This window comes from Bos javanicus, chromosome 10 (assembly GCF_032452875.1).
Source record: "Bos javanicus breed banteng chromosome 10, ARS-OSU_banteng_1.0, whole genome shotgun sequence".
In the NCBI taxonomy this organism is placed as follows: domain Eukaryota; kingdom Metazoa; phylum Chordata; class Mammalia; order Artiodactyla; family Bovidae; genus Bos; species Bos javanicus.
Genome location: NC_083877.1, coordinates 24,812,955 through 24,837,209, shown reverse-complemented (window position 1 = coordinate 24,837,209; position 24,255 = coordinate 24,812,955). Strand labels below are relative to the sequence as shown.

General features: G+C 40.0%; 1 gene segment (V, D, J or C); it reads left to right on the top strand.

Annotated features, from left to right (window-relative positions):
• The first annotated feature begins 21,490 nt into the window (after window positions 1-21,490).
• LOC133255335 (T cell receptor delta variable 1-like) lies at window positions 21,491-22,585 on the top strand. The segment is given in 2 exon segments: window positions 21,491-21,609; window positions 21,823-22,585. Coding segments are annotated over 2 exon segments (540 nt in total).
• The last annotated feature ends 1,670 nt before the right edge of the window (window positions 22,586-24,255 follow it).

The following is a 24,255-nucleotide window of genomic DNA, read 5'->3' as shown; positions in this document are numbered from 1 at the left end:
TCAGAAAAGATGCTTGGAATGATTTCTATATTTTTGAATTTACCAAGGCTAGATTTATGGCCCAGGATGTGATCTACCCTGGAGAAGGTTCCATGTGCACTTGAGAAAAAGGTGAAATTCATTGTTTGGGGATGAAATGTCCTATAGATATCAATTAGGTCTAACTGGTCTACTGTATCGTTTAACGTTTGTGTTTCCTTGTTAATTTTCTATTTAGTTGATCTATCCATAGGTGTGAGTAAGGTATTAAAGTCTCCCACTATTATTGTGTTATTGTTAATTTCTCCTTTCATACTTGTTAGCATTTGGCTTACATATTGCGGTGCTCCCGTGTTGGGTGCATATATATTTATAATTGTTTTATCTTATTCTTGGATTGATCCTTTGATCATTATGTAGTGACTATCTTTGTCCCTTTTCACAGCCTTTGTTTTATTTATTTATTTATTTTTAAAGGCTTAAAATGTATTTTAATAAGTTCATGTTGCATTATTCATTTCTCAGAAAAACTTCAAAGGTATTAGGGACAAATCAAACATGGTACACCAATAAAAAATGCACAGCGTAACTACCTAAGATAGGCAAAGCTAAGAGCTACCGTCTGACATTCAGCATACAGCAACCCTGTTCTCAAGATTGTACTAGGCCTATCAAGAAAGCTGTGAATGGCAACATCACAGACACAAAAGGGCCATTTCTGGGTTGTCCTTACCCAAGAAAAAGATGGAGGCAAGTTTAACACAAGATTTTTTTAAAGATACACTAAATGAAAATCTCTAAGAGAAAATGTCTTCCTTGGGACATGAAAGGGTAATATATGGGACATAACAGAACCGTATGTATGTTGTCTGTGACCTCTGTGGACATGTGCCTGAATTCCCACCTGGGAGTGATTGGAACAGTGGGGCCAAGGTCATTGGGGGATGTTTGGTTTTTGTGGTATATGTGGCAGGATCTCTGGGGTGAGACAGTGCACTAAGTCGTGTCCGACTCTTGCGACCCCATGGACTGTAGCCTGCCAGGCTCCTCTGTCTATGGGATTCTCCAGGCAAGAATACTGGAGTGGGTTGCCATTTCCTTCTCCAACAGCCTTTGTTTTAATGTCTATTTTATCTGATATAAGTATTGCTACTCCTGCTTTCTTTTGGTCCCTATTTGCATGGAAAATCTTTTTCAGCCCTTCACTTTCAGTCTGTATGTGTCCTCTGTTTTGAGGTGGGTCTCTTGTAGACAACATATGTAGGGGTCTTATTTTTGTATCCATTCAGCCAGTCTTTGTCTTTTGGTTGGGGCATTCAACCCATTTACGTTTAAGGTAATTACTGATAAGTATGATCCCATTGCCATTTACTTTATTGTTTTGGGTTCGAGTTTATACACTGTTTTTGTGTTTCCTATCTAGAGAATATCCTTTAGTATTTGTTGGAGAGCTGGTTTGGTGGTGCTGAATTCTCTCAGCTTTTGCTTGTCTGTAAAGCTTTTGATTTCTCCTTCATATTTGAATGAGATCCCTGCTGGGTACAACAATCTGGGCTGTAGGTTATTTTCTTTCACCACTTTAAGTATGTCTTGCCATTCCCTCCTGGCTTGAAGAGTTTCTATTGAAAGATCAGCTGTTATCCTAATGGGAATTCCCTTGTGTGTTATTTGTTGTTTTTCCCTTGCTGCTTTTAATATTTGTTCTTTGTGTTTGATCTTTGTTTATTTGATTAATATGTGTCTTGGGGTGTTTTGCCTTGGGTTTATCCTGTTTGGGACTCTCTGGGTTTCTTGGACTTGGGTGATTATTTCCTTCCCCATTTTAGGGAAGTTTTCAACTATTATCTCCTCAAGTATTTTCTCATGGTCTTTCTTTTTGTCTTCTTCTTCTGGGACCCCTATGATTCGAATGCTGTAGCATTTAATATTGTCCTGGAGGTCTCTGAGATTGTCCTCATTTCTTTTAATTCGTTTTTCTTTTTTCCTCTCTGATTCATTTATTTCTACCATTCTATCTTCTAATTCACTAATCCTATCTTCTGCCTCTGTTATTCTACTATTTGTTGCCTCCAGAGTGTTTTTAATTTCATTTATTGCATTATTCATTTAATATTGACTCTCTTTTATTTCTTCTAGGTCCTTGTTAAACCTTTCTTGCATCTTCTCAATCTTTGTCTCCAAGCTATTTATCTGTGATTCCATTTTGATTTCAAGATTTTGGATCAATTTCACTATCATTATTCGGAATTCTTTATCAGGTAGATTCCCAATCTCTTCTTCTTTTGTTTGGTTTGGTGGGCATTTATCCTGTTCCTTTATCTGCTGGGTATTCCTCTGTCTCTTCATCTTGTTTAAATTGCTGAGTTTGGGGTGTCCTTTCTGTATTCAGGCAGTTTGTGGATTCTCTTTATTGTGGCATTTCCTCGCTGTGTGTGGGTTTGTACAGGTGGCTTGTCAAGGTTTCTTGGTTAGGGAAGCTTGTGTCGGTGTTCTGGTGGGTGGAGCTGTATTTCTTCTCTCTGGAGTGCAATGAAATGTCCAGTAATGAGTTATGGGATGTCTATGGTTTTGGGGTGACTTTGGGCTGCCTGTATCTTGGAGCTCAGGGCTGTGTTCCTTGCTGCTGGAGAATTTGCTTGGTATGTCTTGCCCTGAAACTTGTTTTGCCCAGAGAGGTTTACAGCGTTATATGGAGAAGAGAAGAGTGAGGAGGGAGTTAGAGATGACCCGAATGAGATGAGGTGGAATCATAGAGGAGAGAGTGGGCTAGCCAGTAATCTCTTCCTTATGTGTACTCCACAACTGGACTGCTCAGAGTTGTTCACGGAGTTATACAGAGAAGAGAAGAAGGAGGAAGGTGACAGAGGTGGCCAGGAGGATAAAAGGGGGAATGAAAAGGAGGGAGACAGATCCAGCCAGTAATCAGTTCCCTAAGTGTTCTCCACCATCTGGAACACACAGAAATTCACAGAGTTGGGTAGAGTAGAGAGGGGTTAGGGAGGAGACACAGGCGACCTAGTGGAGAAAAAGGAGAATCCAAAGGGAGAGAGAGCAGTTAAGCCAGTAATCTCGCTCCCTAGTAAAAAATGGGTACTGAAGTTTGGGTTCTTAAAGGTACAAAATTGGTAACAAATACATAAAAGCAAAAATTTAAAATCTAGAGTACAGTTTGAAATTTCGAAAATACGATGTTAAAAAAAAGAAGGAAAAGAAAGAGAGAAAAAACGAACAAACAAAATCAAACAAGGTCGCAAAAATTATAAAGAAAATATAGGTACAAAATTGATAACTATTACCAAAAAGCAAAAGTTAAAAATCTAGAGTAGAGTTTGGAATTTCAAAAATACAATGTTAAAAAAAGAAGAAGAAAAAGAAAGAGAGAGAAAAAAAAAAAACAAGAACAAACAAGGTCGCATAAATTATAAAAAAAAAAATACAGGTACAAAATTGATAACAAATACCAAAAAGCATAATTAAAAATATATAATAGAGTTTGGAATTTCAGATATACAATGTTATTTAAAAGAAGAAGAGAAAGAAACAGAGAAAAAGAAAAAAGAAAAAAGGGTCACACAAATTATATAAAAACAAAAACAAAAAAACCTATAGGTACAAAATTGATAACAAATACTAAAAAGCTAAAATTAAAAATCTAGAGTAGAGTTTAGAATTTCAAAAATAAAATGTTAAAGAAAAGAAGGAAAAAGAACAAAAAAAAGATCAAAATTTATTAAAAAAATATATATGAAGTTTGCTTAAAAAAAATAGGGTCTTTTTTTTTTTTTTTTTTGCAAAGTAATCGGTTATAAAAGTGGAAATTAAAGGAATAATAGAGTACCAAATTTTTTTTTTTTTATAGGCTCACTGTTCAGTCGTGCTGAGGGGAGGTAGGGAGGGATGCTGCAAACAAATAACACTGGCGTGTGCTCGAAGTGCCTCAGCCACACTGGGTCTGCCCCCCGTTCACGGCGCATGTAGCCTTCCTAACCACGATGCTCAGGCTCTAGGTTGCTCCGCCACGAACCATCCGCGGCCAGCCCTGGGCTGCCTGTACTTCCGAGTCCAAGCCGTTCAGGTTCAGGCACTCGGGTAGTCCTCAGAGGCGCAGACTCTCGGTTGGGCCTGCGTTTTGTGCCCTTCCCAGATCCGAGCAGCTCAGGTGATGAGGTGTTTTGCGCGCGAGATTGCTGTGACTTATCGCCTCCCCGCCGCTTGGTTATCTAGTTGTGCACCGGCACACCTTCTCCGGCAGATGTTGACCATCCACACCCCCAAGAAGTTTTAGTTAGCAAGGAAGCCTGCTTACAGTTTTATAGATAATGTCTCTCTGGGGCTGCGCTTGTCCCCTTCCGGCTCTGGCTGCCTATCACCGGAGGGGGATGGTCTGCCGCCGGCTATCTCTGTTCAGTCCTTTGTTCCGTGCGCGGGCCTGGCAGTGTCATAGGTTAGGGCTGGCTTTTTGCGTGGTAGTTATCCCACAGTCTGGTTTGCTAGCCCAAATTATTTCATCAGATAGTGCTCGGGGTATTCAGGCCAGATCCTTGCGATGCAGCCCGCACCGCGCCTCCCTGCCCAGCCCCCGTTTGCTAATGGCATATGCAGGCATCTGCGCTGCTTCTCCGCTGGGGGAGTTTACCATAGGGCTTGCAATGTGTGGGTTTTAATTTATTTTTCCTCCCCGTTATGTTGCCCTCTGTGCTTCCAAGGCTCGGCACAGATTCGGCAGTGAGAAGGTTTCCTGGTGTTTGGAAACTTCTCTCTTTTTAAGACTCCCTTCCCGGGACGGAACTCCGTCCCTCCCTCTTTTGTCCCTTTTTTTTGTCTTTTATATTTTTTCCTACCTCCTTTTGAAGAATTGGGTTGCTTTTCTGGGTGCCTGATGTCCTCTGCTGGCATTCAGAAGTTGTTTTGTGGAATTTACTTGGCGTTTAAATGTTCTTTTGATGAATTTGTAGGGGAGAAAGTGTTCTCCCCGTCCTACTCCTCCGCCATCTTAGCTCCTCTCTGACAGATGTACTTTTAATAGGCCATAAAATGCCAATAATATGCCAGAGAAAAAATTTTTAACTTGTTTAAGCACTAGAAATTATTCATCCGAAAGTAAACAGCACAGAGACTTCCTACCACAGTTAAAATATACACTTTTTGAGTACACAAAAAGAGAAAGTGAAAAGAAAATCAGATCATCTGGCTTAGCAGTGGGAGACATGCCCCCAAGTTGTTAGTCTTCAGCAAAGTTGCAGGATACAAAATTAATCTGCATTCCAATAATGAACTATCTGGAAGAGATATTAAGAAAACAATTCTTTTTCCATCACGTCAGAAAGAAAATACCTAAGAATAACTTTAAGCAAAGAAGTATAGATTTGTATATTGAAATCTGTAAGACATTGATTATAGAAATTGAAGACAAAAATTAATGCAAAGATATTTTATACTTACAGGCCAAAAAACCCCAATTGTTAAAATATCCATACTACCCAAAGCATTCTACAGATTCAATGAAACCTCTATCAAAATTCAATGCCATTTTTCACAGAGATAGAATAAACAAACCCTAAGGTTTGTATGAGAGACAATAGACTACTAATAGCCAAAGTGGGAGAGGGAGAGGGTGGGAAGATTTGGGAGAATGGCATTGAAACATGTATAATACCATGTAAGAAACGAGTTGCCAGTCCAGGTTCGATGCACGATACTGGATGCTTGGGACTGGTGCACTGGGACGACCCAGAGGAATGTTATGGGGAGGGAGGAGGGTTCAGGATGGGGAACACATGTATACCTGTGGTGAATTCATTTTGATATTTGGCAAAACTAATATAATATTGTAAAGTTTAAAAATAAAATTAAAACAACAACAACAACAAAAAAAACTGAAGGCATCACATGACCTTATTTCAAACTATATTACAAAATTATAGTAATAAAAACAGTGTGTGGGGTTTTTTTTTTTTTTGGCATTAAACAAAGACTCATAGATCAATGGAGCAGAATAGAGAACCCAGAAATAAATCCTTGTATACACGGTCAATTCATGGCAAAGAAGCCAAGAATATACCCTCAAGAAAGAAACATCTCTTCAATAAATGGTATTATGAGAAATGGAAAGCTACATGCAAAAGAATGAAATTGAACTCATCAAAATGGATTATAGAATTGAATATAAGAACCACAACAGTAAAGCTCAGAAGAAACATAGCGGGTAAGTTCCTTGACATCAGTATTGGCCACAGTTTTGTTTTGTTTTGTTTTGTATTTGACATTAAAGCAAGGACAACAAGAGAGAGAGAGAGAGAAAAAAAAAAAAAACCCAAGTGTGACTACATCAAACTAATAAGTTTATGTATGGCAAAAGAAGCCATCAACAAAATGAAAAGGCAACCTACAGAATGAGAGCAAATATTGCCCAAACATATATATGATAAAGGGCTAATACCAAAAATATATAAATACCTTGTATAATCATTAAAACAAAAGTCTGTTTTAAAAATAAGCTGATGATTTGAATAAACATTTTCCCAAAGAAGACATACTAATGACAAGAAGGTAAATCAGAAGATGTTCAACATCTCTAATAATCAGGGAAATGAAAATCAAAACCAAAAAGAGCTATCCCTTTACATATGCCAAAATGGCTACTATCAAAAAGACAGGGAATAAAAAAATTTTGAAAAGAATGTAGAAGAAAGGGAACCCTGCCCACTGTTGTTGGAAATATAAATTGGTGCAGCCTCTATGGCAAACAGTATGGAGGTTCCTCAAAAAATTAAAATTAGCTCTACTATGATATTCAGCATTTCCACCTCTGAGTATTCATCTGAAGAAAATGAAGTTAGTATCTCAAAAAGATATCTGTACCACTCATTTATTGCAGTTGATCTACAACAGCTGAGACATGGAAACAACCCAAGTGTCCTTTGACAGATGAATGGATAAAGAAAACATAAAAAAAGAAATTTTTTTCATAGATTTACAACAACATGAATGAATCTTGAAGGCACAATACTAAGTGAAATAAATCAGGCAGACAAAGTCAAATACTGTATGAAATCATTTGTATGTGGACTCTAAGACACAGGTGCAGGCACACACACACACAGACATATAGACACACAGACACACACACACCCAGACCTCATAGATACAGAGAATAGATTGGGGGTGTAGGGTGTGGAATAGGTGACTATGTTCAAAAGACAGAAACATCTAGTTATAAGAGAAGTAAGTCCTGGGAATGCAATATACATCATGATGACTATAAAAAAAGTTTTTTAATGGTGTCAGTGTGTAAACCCTCTTGGCTCTCAAAATTTTTTTTAATTAAAAAAAAATTGGCTGCTCTGGGTCTTTGCTGCTGCACATGGGCTTTCTGTAGTTGCACTAAGTGGGGGCTGCTCTTGGTTGCAGTGCACAGACTTACTGTCCTGCCTTCTCTTGTTGTGAAGCACAGGCTCTAGGAGCACAGGCTTCAGTAGTTGCAGCATGCAGGCTCCAGGGCACGTGGGCTTCAGTAGTTGTGACACACAGGCTCAGTAGTTGCGGCTCTTGGGCTCTAGAGCAAATCTCCATAGTTGTGGTGCCCGGGCTCAGTGGCTCCAGGGCATGTGGAACCTTCCCAGACCAGGGATTGAACCCATGTCCCCTGCGTTGGCAGGTAAACTCTCATCCACTGTACCACCAGGGAAATCCTCTCGAAGTTTGTTTTGCTTTTTCTCTAGTAGTTTGAACAGTTGAATAACAAGTTTGGAATAGGATGTACAACTACTGGACTGGAGTATCTTTCATTGGACTGAAATATGCAAAACTCAAAATAGGATGTAGTACCCAGATTGGAATGCAAGGTGAGCTTCAGAAGACAGTCACCAGAGATGTAAGAGGGAGAACTAGGGAAGATCTGGGAACCTCAGTAGTAATTCTGTGCCCTCATATGCTGTGTGAGTTTGGGGATTCCTATGAAGGAACCACAGAGAATCCAAGGACAATCTATTATAAAATGACTCAGTTAGGTCTTCCCTGGAGGCTCAGTGGCAAAGAATCTGCCTGCCAAAGCAGGAGACGTTAGTTCAGCCTCTGATACAGGAAGATCCCACATGTCATGGAGCAGCTAATCCTGTGCACCACAACTATTGAGTCTATGCTCTAGAGCCTGTGCTCCACAGTAAGGGAAGCCACCGCAATGAGAAGTGCAACGACAGAGTACCCCCTCTCTCTGCAGCTAGAGAACAGCCTGTGTAGCAATGATGACCCAAAACACTCTAAATTAATAAACACATAAAATTATAAAAAGAATGTTATTCTTATTGGGGTTTCTTTATGAGGTGTTGAAACAAAAATAAAATGTTTGAAATTTGATTAACTTGATGTAAATGACTTCATTAGTTGAAATTTCAGAATAAAATGAAATAGAATTTTCATTCATTCAATGTCAAAAAGGGGAAATATTTTTATTTTAGAAATATATATTAATTTTATTAATTAATATTTGTTCCAACAAATATTGTTGTTGTTCCAACAAAACAAGAGAAGACTCTATATATGGATATCACCAGATGGTCAACACTGAAAACAGATTAATTATATTCTTTGCAGTCAAAGATGGAGAAGCTCTATACAGTCAGCAAAAACAAGACCAGGAGCTGACTGTGGCTCAGACCATGAACTCCTTATTGTCAAATTCAGACTTAAACTGAAGAAAGTAGGGAAAACCACTAGACCATTCAGGTATGACCTAAATCAAATCCCTTATGATTATACAGTGGAAGTGAGAAATAGATTTAAGGGCCTAGATCTGATAGATAGAGTGCCTGATGAGCTATGGAATGAGGTTCATGACATTGTACAGGAGACAGGGATCAAGACCATCCCCATGGCAAAGAAATGCAAAAAAGCAAAATGGCTGTATGGGGAGGCCTTACAAATAGCTGTGAAAAGAAGAGAAGTGAAAAGCAAAGGAGAAAAGGAAAGATATAAGCATCTGAATAAAGAGTTCCAAAGGAGAGCAAGAAGAGATAAGAAAGCCTTCTTCAGTGATCAATGCAAAGAAATAGAGGAAAACAACAGAATGGGAAAGACTAGAGATCTCTTCAAGAAAATCAGAGATACCAAAGGAACATTTCATGCAAAGATGGGCTCGATAAAGAACAGAAATGGTATGGACCTAACAGAGGCAGAAGATATTAAGAAGAGATGGCAAGAATACACAGAACTGTACAAGAAAGATCTTCACGACCCAGATAATCACGATGGTGTGATCACTGACCTAGAGCCAGACATCCTGGAATGTGAAGTCAAGTGGGCCTTAGAAAGCATAACTATGAACAAAGCTAGTGGAGGTGATGGAATTCCAGTTGAGCTATTCCAAATCCTGAAAGATTATGCTGGGAATGTGCTGCATTCAATATGCTAGCAAATTTGGAAAACTCAGCAGTGGCCACAAGACTGGAAAGTTCAGTTTTCATTCCAATTCCAAAGAAAGGCAATGCCAAAGAATGCTCAAACTACCGCACAATTGCACTCATCTCACATGCTAGTAAAGTAATGCTTAAAATTCTCCAAGCCAGGCTTCAGCAATATGTGAACCGTGAACTTCCTGATGTTCAAGCTGGTTTTAGAAAAGGCAGAGGAACCAGAGACCAAATTGCCAACATCCACTGGATCATGGAAAAAGCAAGAGAGTTCCAGAAAAACATCTATTTCTGCTTTATTGACTATGCCAAAGCCTTTGACTGTGTGGATCACAATAAACTGTGGAAAATTCTGAAAGAGATGGGAATACCAGACCACCTGACCTGCCTCTTGAGAAATTTGTATGCAGGTCAGGAAGCAATAGTTAGAACTGGACATGGAACAACAGACTGGTTCCAAATAGGAAAAGGAGTACGTCAAGGCTGTATATTGTCACCCTGTTTATTTAACTTATATGCAGAGCACATCAAGAGAAACGTTGGACTGGAAGAAACATAAGCTGGAATCAATGTTGCCGGGAGAAATATCAATAACCTCAGATATGCAGATGACACCACCTTTATGGCAGAAAGTGAATAGGAACTCAAAAGCCTCTTGATGAAGGTGAAAGTGGAGAGTGAAAAAGTTGGCTTAAAGCTCAACATTCAGAAAATGAAGATCATGGCATCCGGTCCCATTACTTCATGTGAAATAGATGGGGAAACAGTGTCAGACTTTATTTTTCTGGGCTCCAAAATGACTACAGATGGTGACTGCAGCCATGAAATTAAAAGATGCTTACTCCTTGGAAGGAAAGTTATGACCAACCTAGATAACATATTCAAAACCAGAGACATTACTTTGCCAACAAAGGTTCATCTAGTCAAGGCTATGGTTTTCCTGTGGTCATATATGGATGTGAGAGTTGGACTGTGAAGAAGGCTGAGCACCAAAGAATTGATGCTTTTGAACTGTGGTGTTGGAGAAGACGCTTGCGAGTCCCTTGGACTGCAAGGAGATCCAACCAGTCCATTCTGAAGGAGAAGCCCTGGGATTTCTTTGGAAGGAATGATGCTAAAGCTGAAACTCCAGTACTTTGGCCACCTCATGTGAAGACCTGACTCATTGGAAAAGACTCTGATGCTGGGAGGGATTGGGGGCAAGAGGAGAAGGGGACGACAGAGGATGAGATGTCTGGATGGCATCACTGACTCAATGGACGTGAGTCTGAGTGAACTCCAGGAGTTGGTGATGGACAGGGAGGCCTGGCGTGCTGTGGTTCATGGGGTCACAAGAAGTCGGACACGACTGAGCGACTGATCTGATCTGATCTGAAACAATATATATATATACCATATATATTGTTAATAGCTTTTAATATTTTTACTGATTAAGCAACATTTTAGGAGAAATTTTGTCCTCATGACAACTATAATGAGAATTATGATTGTACTGAAGAGTGTAACTGCATTCATGACAGCAACATGGTCAAATATTTGAATTTAGAAAACCCAGTGCTTCTTGCTTCCTAAACCTTTAATAAGCTAATCACAGAGTTACATCACAAATGAATATGATTTTACAGCCATTACCATTTGGTATTCCAATATACAACTGGAGAGATTACAGAAGTTAGAAGCCTATTCTGTGTTCATTTGTCTGTGTGATATTTGCTATTCTGAAGTTATGTGCTTAAGTTACCAGTTCACATGGTTTGGCGGGTAAGTGGGAGGAAAAGGGAGTTCATGGCTTATTGTTGGTCTTTTTTAGGGAAACTAGGGAGCAGTTAGTATAATTCATCTTAGAATCAAAATCAGAAAGGCAAGAGAACAATCAGCACATGAATAAATATTTGCAATCCCGGAATGATTCATAATGAATTTGTTTCAGATAATATCCCAGATTTTAGAAGAGATTAATTTACTACTAAATTTGGAAGTTTTAAGTAAAAAACCTCTTTCAATTTCATCCTTCAATATTAAACTCTGGCTTGTCCTTTACCAGGTATTATCATTTATTAGTAAATCACAAGGGAAGGCAGAACAATGTTTAGGACAGTCTAAATCTTCCAACCTGAGTGTCAGCACATTCAGACTTGATCCAGCCGGAAGCTACATTTTTCAGAGTCAGAGTCTATAATGCAGCTGAGGGAATATGCAACTTTACTGTCAGGAACTCAGAGCAAGGCCATATCAACAAAAGGGAAAAAACCCCTTCATGCTCTCCCTACATTGTTGTGGGCATTTGTGGTGTCCTCTCCTTGCTGCTGCTAAATTGCTTCAGTCGTGTCCGACTCTGTGCGACCCCATAGATGGCAGCCCATCAGGCTCCACCATCCCTGGGATACTCCAGGCAGGAACACTGGAGTGGGTTGCCATTTCTTTCTCCAATGCAGGAAAGTGAAGTCGCTCAGTTGTGTCTGACTCTTAGCGACCCCATGGACTGCAGCCTAGTTACAAATAATTGGAAACCAGGACATCTGCTACCTGCCAGCACCTAGAGGTGAAATGGAACAGAGGAGTAGATGTCTCAACTAAATATAAACTCTCCTCCCTGCATCACTCATTAATGAGTTACTTCGACTTTAAAATCTAAGAACTGGCACTGTTTTAGATCTTTCTGTACTTTCTTTTCTACTTGTCTATTTGCCTTTGGTTCTTTTATATTAATTCATCTATTAAAACAATGAAATCAAATGGAAGATTGACAATGACATTCTACATGATCATGTACAGTATACAAAACCTCAGTCACCAAATAGCATGGTGTCAACATTTGCTAAGTGTTACAGATACCATATTTTGTAAGAGCACACTGTAGCCTTGTGGCACAGAAAAAGTCAGCATGCTTAACTTGACCTTGCAGAGAAAAATAACAAACCACTAAGAAGAGAAACTGAACACTTTGGGGTAAAAAATATGACATGAGGACAATCTAAGGACACCTGATGTAATAAGTACAATTCTACTTGTAAAGGCAGCAGGATTGATTATACCGATACTCTTCAAAGTCTACTAAGTAAAACTCAGTGCCAGATTTCAAAGATTAATGTTTTTTCCTGTTAAGCATTTCATTTTAAAAAAACACATACAGGGGGAGGAGCTAAGATGGCAGAGGAGTAGGACGGGGAGAACACTTTCTCCCCCACAAATTCATCAAGAGAACATTTAAACACCGAGTAAATTCCACAAAACAACTTCTGAATGCCAGCAGAGGACATCAGGCACCCAGAAAAGCAACCCAATTCTTCAAAAGGAGGTAGGAAAAAATATAAAAGATAAAAAAAGAGACAAAAGAGGGAGGGACGGAGTTCTGTCCCAGGAAGGGAGTCTTAAAAAGAGAGAAGTTTCCAAACACCAGGAAACCTTCTCACTGCCGAATCTGTGCCGAGCCTTGGAAGCACAGAGGGCAACATTACAGGGAGGGAAAATAAATAAACAATTAAAACCCGCACATCGTGATCCCTCCGGTAACTCCCCCAGCGGAGAAGCAGCACAGATGCCTGCATCCACCATTAGCAAGCAGGGGCTGGGCAGGGAGGCGCGGTGCGGGCTGCATTGCAAGAATCTGGCCTGAATACCCCGAGCGCTATCTGAGCGAAATAATTTGGGCTAGCAAACCAGACTGTGGGATATCCACCACAGGAAAAGCCAGCCCTAACCTAAGACACTGCCAGGCCCGCGCACGGAACAAAAGACTGAACAGAGATAGCCGGCAGCAGACCATCCCCCTCCGGTGACAGGCAGCCAGTGCCGGAAGGGGACAATCGCAGCCCCAGAGAGACATTATCTATAAATGTTTAGTTAGCTTCTTTGCTAACTAAAACTTCTTGGGGGTGTGGATGGTCAACATCTGCCGGAGAAGGTGTGCCGGTTGCACACCTAGATAACCGATTGGCAGGGAGGTGATAAGTCGCAGCAATCGCGTGCGCCAAACACCTCATCACCTGAGCTGCTCGGATCTGGGAAGGGCACAAAACGCAAGCCCAACCGAGAGTCTGCGCCTCTGAGGACTACCCGAGTGCCTGAACCTGAGCGGCTTGGACCTGGGAAGTGCAGGCAGCCCAGGGCCGGCCACGGATGGTTCCCGGCGGAGCAACCTAGAGCCTGAGCAGCGTGTCAGGGAGGCTACACGCGCCGTGAACGGGGGGCAGACCCAGTGTGGCTGAGGCACTGCGAGCACACGCCAGTGTTATTTGTTTGCAGCATCCCTCCCTACCTCCCCACAGCGGGACTGAACAAGTGAGCCAAAAAAAAAAAAAAAGTGTCCTCCACCATCCCCTTTGTGTCAGGGCAGAAACCAGACACTGAAGAGACCAGCAAACAGAAGAAGCTGTAACAGAGGGAACTGCCTTGGAAGCTACAGACAACAGATTAAAACCCTGTGGTTAGTACCAACTACATAGGAAGGGGCCTATAGATCTTGAGAAATATAAGTCGGACCAAAGAACTAGCCAAAAATGAACTGAACCCACAATACTCACAACAAAACCAGAGAAAGTCCTAGATATATTTTTACTATTTTTACGATCATTCTTTCTTTCTTTTTTTAATTAAAAAAATTTTTTTAAGTCCTCTATTATTCCTCTAATTCACACTTTTATAACCGATTACTTTGCAAAAAAAAAAAAAAAAGAGAGAGAGAGAGAAGACCCTATTCTTTTTTAAAAGCAAACTTCATATAAATTTTTTATAATTTTTTTGACCTTGTTTTTTTTTTTCTTTTATTTTCCTTCTTTTCTTTAACACTGTATTTTTGAAATTCCAAACTCTACTCTAGATTTTTAACTTTTGCTTTTTGGTATTAGTTATCTATTTTGTACCTATATTTTCTTTATAATTTTCACGACCTTGTTTGTTTTTGTTTGTTCATTTTTTCTCTTTCTTTTCGTTCTTCTTTTCTTTAACATCATATTTTTGATATTCCAAACTCTACTCTTGATTTTTAATTTTTGCTTTTATGTATTTGTTACCAATTTTGTACCTTTAAGAACTCAATTTTCAGTACCCATTTTTCACTAGGGAGCGAGATAAATGGCTTGACTGCTCTCTCTCCCTTTGGACTCTCCTTTTTCTCCACTAGGTCGCCTGTGTCTCCTCCCTAACCCCTCTCTACTCTACCCAACTCTGTGAATTTCTGTGTGTTCCAGATGGTGGAGAACACTTAGGGAACTGATTACTGGCTGGATCTGTCTCCCTCCTTTTCATTCCCCCTTTTATCCTCCTGGCCACCTCTGTCACCTTCCTCCTTCTTCTCTTCTCTGTATAACTTCGTGAACAACTCTGAGCAGTCCAGTTGTGGAGTACACATAAGGAAGAGATTACTGGCTAGCCCACTCTCTCCTCTATGATTTCACCTCATCTCATTCGCGTCACCTCTAACTCCCTCCTCACTCTTCTCTTCTCCATATAACGCTGTAAGTCTCTCTGGGCAAAACAAGTTTCAGGGCAAGACATACCAAGCAAATTCTCCAGCAGCAAGGAACACAGCCCTGAGCTCCAAGATACAGGCAGCCCAAAGTCACCCCAAAACCATAGACATCCCATAATTCATTACTGGACATTTCATTGCACTCCAGAGAGAAGAAATACAGCTCCACCCACCAGAACACCGACACAAGCTTCCCTAACCAAGAAACCTTGACAAGCCACCTGTACAAACCCACACAGAGCAAGGAAACGCCACAATAAAGAGAATCCACAAACTGCCCGAATACAGAAAGGACACCCCAAACTCAGCAATTTAAACAAGATGAAGAGACAGAGGAATACCCAGCAGATAAAGGAACAGGATAAATGCCCACCAAACCAAACAAAAGAGGAAGAGATTGGGAATCTACCTGATAAAGAATTCCGAATAATGATAGTGAAATTGATCCAAAATCTTGAAATCAAAATGGAATCACAGATAAATGGTCTGGAGATAAAGATTGAGAAGATGCAAGAAAGGTTTAACAAGGACCTAGAAGAAATAAAAGAGAGTCAATATTAAATGAATAATGCAATAAATGAAATTAAAAACACTCTGGAGGCAACAAATAGTAGAATAACAGAGGCAGAAAATAGGACTAGTGAATTAGAAGATAGAATGGTAGAAATAAATGAATCAGAGAGGAAAAAAGAAAAATGAATTAAAAGAAATGAGGACAATCTCAGAAACCTCCAGGACAATATTAAATGCTACAGCATTCAAATCATAGGGGTCCCAGAAGAAGAAGACAAAAAGAAAGACCATGAGAAAATACTTGAGGAGATAATAGTTGAAAACTTCCCTAAAATGGGGAAGGAAATAATCACCCAAGTCCAAGAAACCCAGAGAGTCCCAAACAGGATAAACCCAAGGCGAAACACCCCAAGACACATATTAATCAAATGAACAAAGATCAAACACAAAGAACAAATATTAAAAGCAGCAAGGGAAAAACAACAAAAAACACACAAGGGAATTCCCATAAGGATAACAGCTGATCTTTCAATAGAAACTCTCCAAGCCAGGAGGGAATGGCAAGACATACTTAAAGTGATGAAAGAAAATAACCTACAGCCCAGATTATTGTACCCAGCAAGGATCTCATTCAAATATGAAGGAGAAATCAAAAGCTTTACAGACAAGCAAAAGCTGAGAGAATTCAGCACCACCAAACCAGGCCTCCAACAAATACTAAAGGATATTCTCTAGACAGGAAACACAAAAACGGTGTATAAACTCGAACCCAAAACAATAAAGTAAATGGCAACGGGATCATACTTACCAGTAATTACCTTAAACGTAAATGGGTTGAATGCCCCCACCAAAAGACAAAGACTGGCCGAATGGATACAAAAACAAGACCCCTACATATGGTGTCTACAAGAGACCCACCTCAAAAAAGGCGACACATACAGACTGAAAGTGAAGCGCTGGAAAAAGATTTTCCACACAAATAGGGACCAAAAAAAAGCAGGAGTAGCAATACTTATATCAGATAAAATACACTTTAAAACAAAGGCTGTGAAAAGAGACAAAGATGATCAGTACATAATGATCAAAGAATCAATCCAAGAATAAGATAAAACAATTATAAATATATATGCACCCAGCACGGGAGCACCGCAGTATGTAAGCCAAATGCTAACAAGTATGAAAGGAGAAATTAACAATAACACAATAATAGTGGGAGACTTTAATACCCCACTCACACCTATGGATAGATCAACTAAATAGAAAATTAACAAGGAAACACAAACATTAAATGATACAATAGACCAGTTAGACCTAACTGATATCTATAGGACATTTCATCCCCAAACAATGAATTTCACCTTTTTCTCAAGCGCACATGGAACCTTCTCCAGGATAGATCACATCCTGGGCCATAAATCTAGCCTTGGTAAATTCAAAAAAAATTGAAATCATTCCAAGCATCTTTTCTGACCACAATGCAGTAAGATTAGATCTCAATTACAGGAGAAAACCTATTAAAAATTCCAACATATGGAGACTGAACAACATGCTGCTGAATAACCAACAAATCACAGAAGAAATCAAAAAAGAAATCAAAATTTGCATAGAAACGAATGAAAATGAAAACACAACAACCCAAAACCTGTGGGACACTGTAAAAGCAGTCTTAAAGGGAAAGTTCATAGCAATACAGGCATACCTCAAGAAACAAGAAAAAAGTCAAATAAATAACCTAACTCTACACCTAAAGCAACTAGAAAAGGAAGAAATGAAGAACCCCAGGGCTAGTAGAAGGAAAGAAATCTTAAAAAGTAGGGCAGAAATAAATGCAAAGGAAACAAAAGAGACCATAGCAAAAATCAACAAAGCCAAAAGCTGGTTCTTTGAAAGGATAAATAAAATTAACAAACCATTAGCCAGGCTCATCAAGAAACAAAGGGAGAAAAATCAAATCAATAAAATTAGAAATGAAAATGGAGAGATCACAACAGACAACACAGAAACACAAAGGATCATAAGAGACTACTATCAACAGTTATATGCCAATAAAATGGACAACGTGGAAGAAATGGACAAATTCTTAGAAAAGTACAACTTTCCAAAACTGGACCAGGAAGAAATAGAAAATCTTAACAGACCCATCACAAGCACGGAAATTGAAACTGTAATCACAAATCTTCCAGCAAACAAAAGCCCCGGTCCAGACGGCTTCACAGCTGACTTCTACCAAAAATTTAGAGAAGAGCTAACACCTATCCTGCTCAAACTCTTACAGAAAATTACAGAGGAAGGTAAACTTCCAAACTCATTCTATGAGGCCACCATCACCCTAATACCAAAACCTGACAAAGATGCCACCAAAAAAGAAAACTACAGGCCAATATCACTGATGAACATAGATGCAAAAATCCTTAAGAAAATTCTAGCAATCAGAATCCAACAACACATTAAAAAGATCATAAACCATGACCAAGTGGGCTTTATCCCAGGGATGCAAGGATTCTTCAATATCTGCAAATCAATCAATGTAATACACCACATTAACAACTTGGAAAATAAAAACCATATGATTATCTCAATAGATGCAGAGAAAGCCTTTGACAAAATTCAATATCCATTTATGATATGAACTCTCCAGAAATCAGGAATAGAAGGAACATACCTCAACATAATAAAAGCTATATATGACAAACCCACAGCAAACATTATCCTCAATGGTGAAAAATTGAAAGCATTTCCTCTAAAGTCAGGAACAAGACAAGGGTGCCCACTTTCACCATTACTAGTCAACATAGTTTTGGAAGTTTTGGCCACAGCAATCAGAGCAGAAAAAGAAATAAAAGGAATCTAAATTGGAAAAGAAGAAGTAAAACTCTCATTATTTGCAGATGACATGATCCTCTACATAGAAAACCCTAAAGACTCCACCAGAAAATTACTAGAACTAATCAATGATTATAGTAAAGTTGCAGGATATAAAATCAACACACAGAAATCCCTTGCAGTCCTATACACTAGTAATGAGAAAACTGAAATAGAAATTAAGGAAACAATTCCATTCACCATTGCAACGGAAAGAATAAAATACTTAGGAATATATCTACCTAAAGAAACTAAAGACCTATATATAGAAAACTATAAAACACTGGTGCAGGAAATCAAAGAGGACACTAATAATGGAGAAATATACCATGTTCATGGATTGGAAGAATCAATATAGTGAAAATGAGTATACTACCCAAAGCAATTTATAGATTCAATGCAATCCCTATCAAGCCACCAATGGTATTCTTCACAGAGCTAGAACAAATAATTTCACAATTTGTATGGAAATACAAAAAACCTCGAATAGCCAAAGCTATCTTGAGAAAGAAGAATGGAACTGGAGGAATCAACCTGCCTGACTTCAGGATCTATTAAAAAGCCACAGTTATCAAGACAGTATGGTACTGGCACAAAGACAGAAATATTGATCAATGGAACAAAATAGAAAGCCCAGAGATAAATCCACGCACATATAGACACCTTATCTTTGACAAAGGAGGCAAGAATATACAATGGATTAAAGACAATCTCTTTAACAAGTGGTGCTGGGAAAACTGGTCAACCACTTGTAAAAGAATGAAACTAGAATAGTTTCTAACACCATACACAAAAATAAACTCAAAATGGATTAAAGATCTCAACATAAGACCAGAAACTATAAAACTCCTAGAGGAGAACATAGGCAAAACACTCTCCGACATACATCACAGCAGGATCCTCTATGACCCACCTCCCAGAATATTGGAAATAAAAGCAAAAATAAACAAATGGGACCTAATTAAACTTAAAAGCTTCTGCACAACAAAGGAAAGTATTAGCAAGGTGAAAAGACAGCCTTCAGAATGGGAGAAAATAATAACAAATGAAGCAACTGACAAACAACTAATCTCAAAAATATATAAGCAACTCCTACAGCTCAACTCCAGAAAAATAAATGACCCAATCAAAAAATGGGCCAAAGAACTAAACAGACATTTCTCCAAAGAAGACATACAGATGCCTAACACATGAAAAGATGCTCAACATCACTCATTATCAGAGAAATGCAAATAAAACCACAATGAGGTACCATTTCACGCCAGTCAGAATGGCTGCAATCCAAAAGTCTACAAGCAATAAATGCTGGAGAGGATGTGGAGGAAATGGAACCCTCTTACACTGTTGGTGGGAATGCAAACTAGTACAGCCACTATGGAGAACAGTGTGGAGATTCCTTAAAAAACTGGAAATAGAACTGCCTTATGACCCAGCAATCCCACTGCTGGGCATACACACTGAGGAAACCAGAAGGGAAAGAGACACGTGTACCCCAATGCTCATCGTAGCACTGTTTATAATAGCTAGGACATGGAAGCAACCTAGATGCCCATCTGCAGATGAATGGATAAGAAAGATGTGCTACATATACACAATGGAGTATTACTCAGCCATTAAAAAGAATACATTTGAATCAGTTCATAAATGAGGTGGATGAAACTGGAGCCTATTATACAAAGTGAAGTAAGCCAGAAAGAAAAACACCAATACAGTATACTAACGCATATATATGGAATTTAGAAAGATGGTAACAATAACCCTGTATACGAGACAGCAAAAGAGACACTGATGTATAGATCAGTTTTATGGACTCTGTGGGAGAGGGAGAGGGTGGGGAGATTTGGGAGAATGGCATTGAAACATGTATAATATCATGTATGAAATGAGTTGCCAGTCCAGGTTCAATGCACGATTCTGGATGCTTTGGGCTGGTGCACTGGGACGACCCAGAAGGAGGGTATGGGGAGGGAGGAGGGAGGAGGGTTCAGGATGGGGAACACAGGTATACCTGTGGCAGATTCATTTCGATATTTGGCAAAACTAATACAATATTGTAAAGTTTAAAAATAAAATAAAAATTAAAAACAAAAATAAAAGATAACTCTATATAAAAGAAAAACACATACAACTGAATAGATTCTGAAAGTCAGGAGTGATTTTTTTATCATTTGATATTGAAGTCACTGTATTTATTGAAAAATATAAACAAAGACCTAGAATCAAGTGAGAAAAGAAAAAGATACATTAATTATTTTGGAAAAGACTGCCTTTTGTCAAGAAAACTAAAGGGCTTCCCAGGTTGAGCTAGTGGTAAAGAACCCAGCAGGCAATTCAGGAGACATGAGATGCTGGTTCAACCCGTGGGTCAGGAAGATTCCCTGGAGGAGGGCATGGAAACCCCCTCCAGTATTCTTGGCCCTTCCCAGGTGGCACTAGTGTTAAAGAACCCATTTGCCAGTGCAAGAGATGAGGGTTTGATTCCTGTATTGGGAACCCACTCCAGTATTCTTGCCCGCAGAATCCCCATGGACAGAGGAGCCTGGCAGGTTACAGTCCATGGGGTTGGAAAGAGTTGCACATGACTGAAGCAACAGCACAGCACACACATAAGAAAGCTAAAGATCTGTGAGTTTGTTTTATTGTGGTTTTTTAAAGAGTCATTAAATTCTGGATAAAGAAATATAAGCATAGGCTAAATGAATGACCAGAATGACCAGTAAGTAGATTACAGGAAGGATTCATAGTGTATACTAATATGTTTTGAATGGGCTGGCAAAATTATTATCAGTGTATGTCAACTTATTTAGTCTTCTGTTTCTCTCAGCTCAAACCCTTAACATGTGTGTGTGTTAGTCGCCCAGTCATGTCCAACTCTTTAGGACTCCATAGACTGTAGCCACCAGACTCCTCTATCCATGGATTCTCCAAGCAAGAACACTGGAGTGGGTTGCCATTCCCTTCTCCAGGGGATCTTCTTAACTCAGGGATCAAACCAGGGTCTCCTGAATTGCAGGTATATTCTTTACCATCTGAGCCATCAGGGAAGCCCTCACACACATAATACTAACTGCTTTCTCCATGACGCTTTCAGGATCTACCTAACATAATAATCAAGGAAAGAAAAGTAGAAAATTAAACATCTGTGAGCCAAAAGTTTTTCCCGTCTGTGAAAAAGACCATGTGATCTATGAACATGACAAACCCCACTTCCTGTTTGAAGGAGTCACACAGGAACAGGTACTATGTATATGTGCATCCAGGCTACAGAGACAGTGAACTCTCAGCTTGAGGCAGAACTGAGTACATCTGTGCAGGGGAATCCACGCCTCATGCCGCTCTCCAGCCTGCTCTGGGCGTTCCTGGCCGTCACCTTCTCTGGTAGGAATGCTTCCAAGCCTGGGTGTGAGAGTTCAGGGTGAAAGGCCTGCACACAGACACGTGGACTTCACAGGGACTTGGGGAGGAAAGGAGGGTTGGAGAAAAAGAAGCATTTTGTAACTTCAATTTGGTTTGTCTCTGGGTCCTAAATTAATCTAAATGCCACACTATTTTATTTACTACTTCATCTCTGTTTTGTTTTTTTCCCCATAGGATCCAGTGTGGCCCAGCAAGTAACTCAAGTCCAGACAGCTGTACCCAGTCAAGTGGGGCAGACAGTCACCCTGAATTGTCGATATGAAGTAAGTTGGACCACGGAATACTACAATATTTTTTGGTATAAACAGCTTCCCAGGGGAGAGATGACTTTCCTTATTCGTCAGTATTCAGAATATGGTAATGCAAGGAACAGCCGCTACTCTGTAAACTTCCAGAAAGCAGATAAATCCGTCAGCTTCATCATTTCAGCCTTACAGCTTGAAGACTCTGCAAATTACTTCTGTGCTCTCCAGGAGCTCACAGTGCTTGAAGTAATGGGAAAAGCCGAACAAAAACCCCAGAGCTTAATAAGAGAGAGCCCCACTGCTTCAGGACCTCAGTTGAAGTGCACACCTGCCTATCCCAGAAGAGAGATGGTAGTCCTGTGGTTGCTTCATCTGTGGTCTGGATCAGAAGATTTAATTCTAAATAAAAGCTCCTTCTAGGTGGATTACCAGGCTACAGCTGAAACCAGGTGGGCCTGCCCCACAGGAACTGGAGCCTGAAGAAGACAGGGAATCACTGTGGTTTCTCCATCCCTTTGGTCCCCCAATTTCCCACCACTGCTTTGGGTCCCCCATTTGAGCAGGAGGCCAGTAGATGCTGGAACTGGGAAAGCATATCTTATCTCCTGCAACTCCTTTCTGGTGGATCCACTTCACAGCTCTTGCCTCCCCTTTCACTAAGAGTTTCCTCTGATTGTCCAGGTTGATACAGACTTTCAGCTCTTGCTAGTTTCTTAATGCTTCCCATCTCTTATTTGTTTTCCTTAACCCTACCTGCAAATCTACAAATATTCCCTTCATTAAACTTTGTAGTTAAATCTTCAAGTAAATCAAAGATCTTTCTATGTTATTTGGAAGCAGGTGTCCATCACTTTATGGGAAATAGATGGAGAAACAGTGGAAACAGTGTCAGACTTTATTTTGGGGGGCTCCAAAATCACTGCAGATGGTGACTGCAGCCATGAAATTAAAAGACGCTTATCCTTGGAAGAAAATGTATGACCAAACTAGATAGCATATTGAAAAGCAGAGACATTACTTTGCCAACAAATGTCCGTCTAGTCAAGGCTATGGTTTTTCCAGTGGTCATGTATGGATGTGAGAGTTGGACTGTGAAGAAAGCTGAGCACCGAAGAATTGATGCTTTTCAACTGTGGTGTTGGAGAAGACTCTTGAGAGTCCCTTGGACTGCAAGGAGATCCAACCAGTCCATTCTGAAGGAGATCAGCCCTGGGAATTCTTTGGAAGGAATGATGCTAAAGCTGAAACTCCAATACTTTGGCCACCTCATGTGATGAGTTGACTCATTGGAAAAGACCCTGATGCTGGGAGGGATTGGGGGCAGGAGGAGAAGGGGACGACAGAGGATGAGATGGCTGGATAGCATTACCGACTTGATGGACATGAATTTGAGTAAACTCTGGGAGTTGGTGATGGACAGGGAGGCCTGGCATGCTGTGGTTCATGGGTTTGCAGAGTCGGACACGACTGAGCGACTGAACTGAATATTGATATGTGTGTGTGTGTGTGTGTGTGTGTGTGTGTGTGTATCAGAGTAGTAAATCACAACCCACTCCAGTATTCTTGCCTGGAAAATCCCACGGACAGAGAAACCTGGTGGACTGTAGTCCATAGGGCTGCAAAGAGTTGGACACGACTGAGCATATATATATAATAAATGTTTTATTTTTCACATAGTACAGTCATGTGCATTCCCACAGGTCAGTCGATATTAGTCTAACTTATTTAGTTCTTTTTCTTAATGATAACAACCTTTAGTGAAATATCTTAACACAAAAATAAGGCATTTCCATTACAGAAAATATGACCAGTCAGGTAAAGACATAAAAAAGAAATAAAATTAGGAGAGAGAACAAGATGGCAGAGGAGTAGGTGGACATGAGGTACATCTCTCTCCATGGATAACATCAGGAATACACCTTCAGACACAGAAGTACATGCTGAACACCAGCTGAGAGTGGACAGGATTATCTGATCAGCAGAAAAGAATATATAGACCCACACAAAACTCGGTAGGAGAAAGAACTAGGGGGAAAATAGGAGTGTTAGTAGGACTGGACCTGCTCTCAGCAGGTGGGCGAACTGAAGCAGGGGTCCAATCCCCACACTGGAGCAATTGTCTGAGTCAGAGAAGAAACATTTAAGGCTGAGAGTGAAACAGCTGATCTGTGGCAGCCTACATGGAATGAAAATCAGAGAGTCCTTGCCACAGCCATACAGACCCCAGATGGCACAGTGGCTGGGAGCTGGAGTTTAGGGATTGTGGAGCAATCCCCGGGTGAGGGCTGCTGTTGACTGCACAGAGACAGATTGAGGGGATGTGAGGGAGGAGTTTGTGGTGTGCAATGCCTGTGCAGAAAAG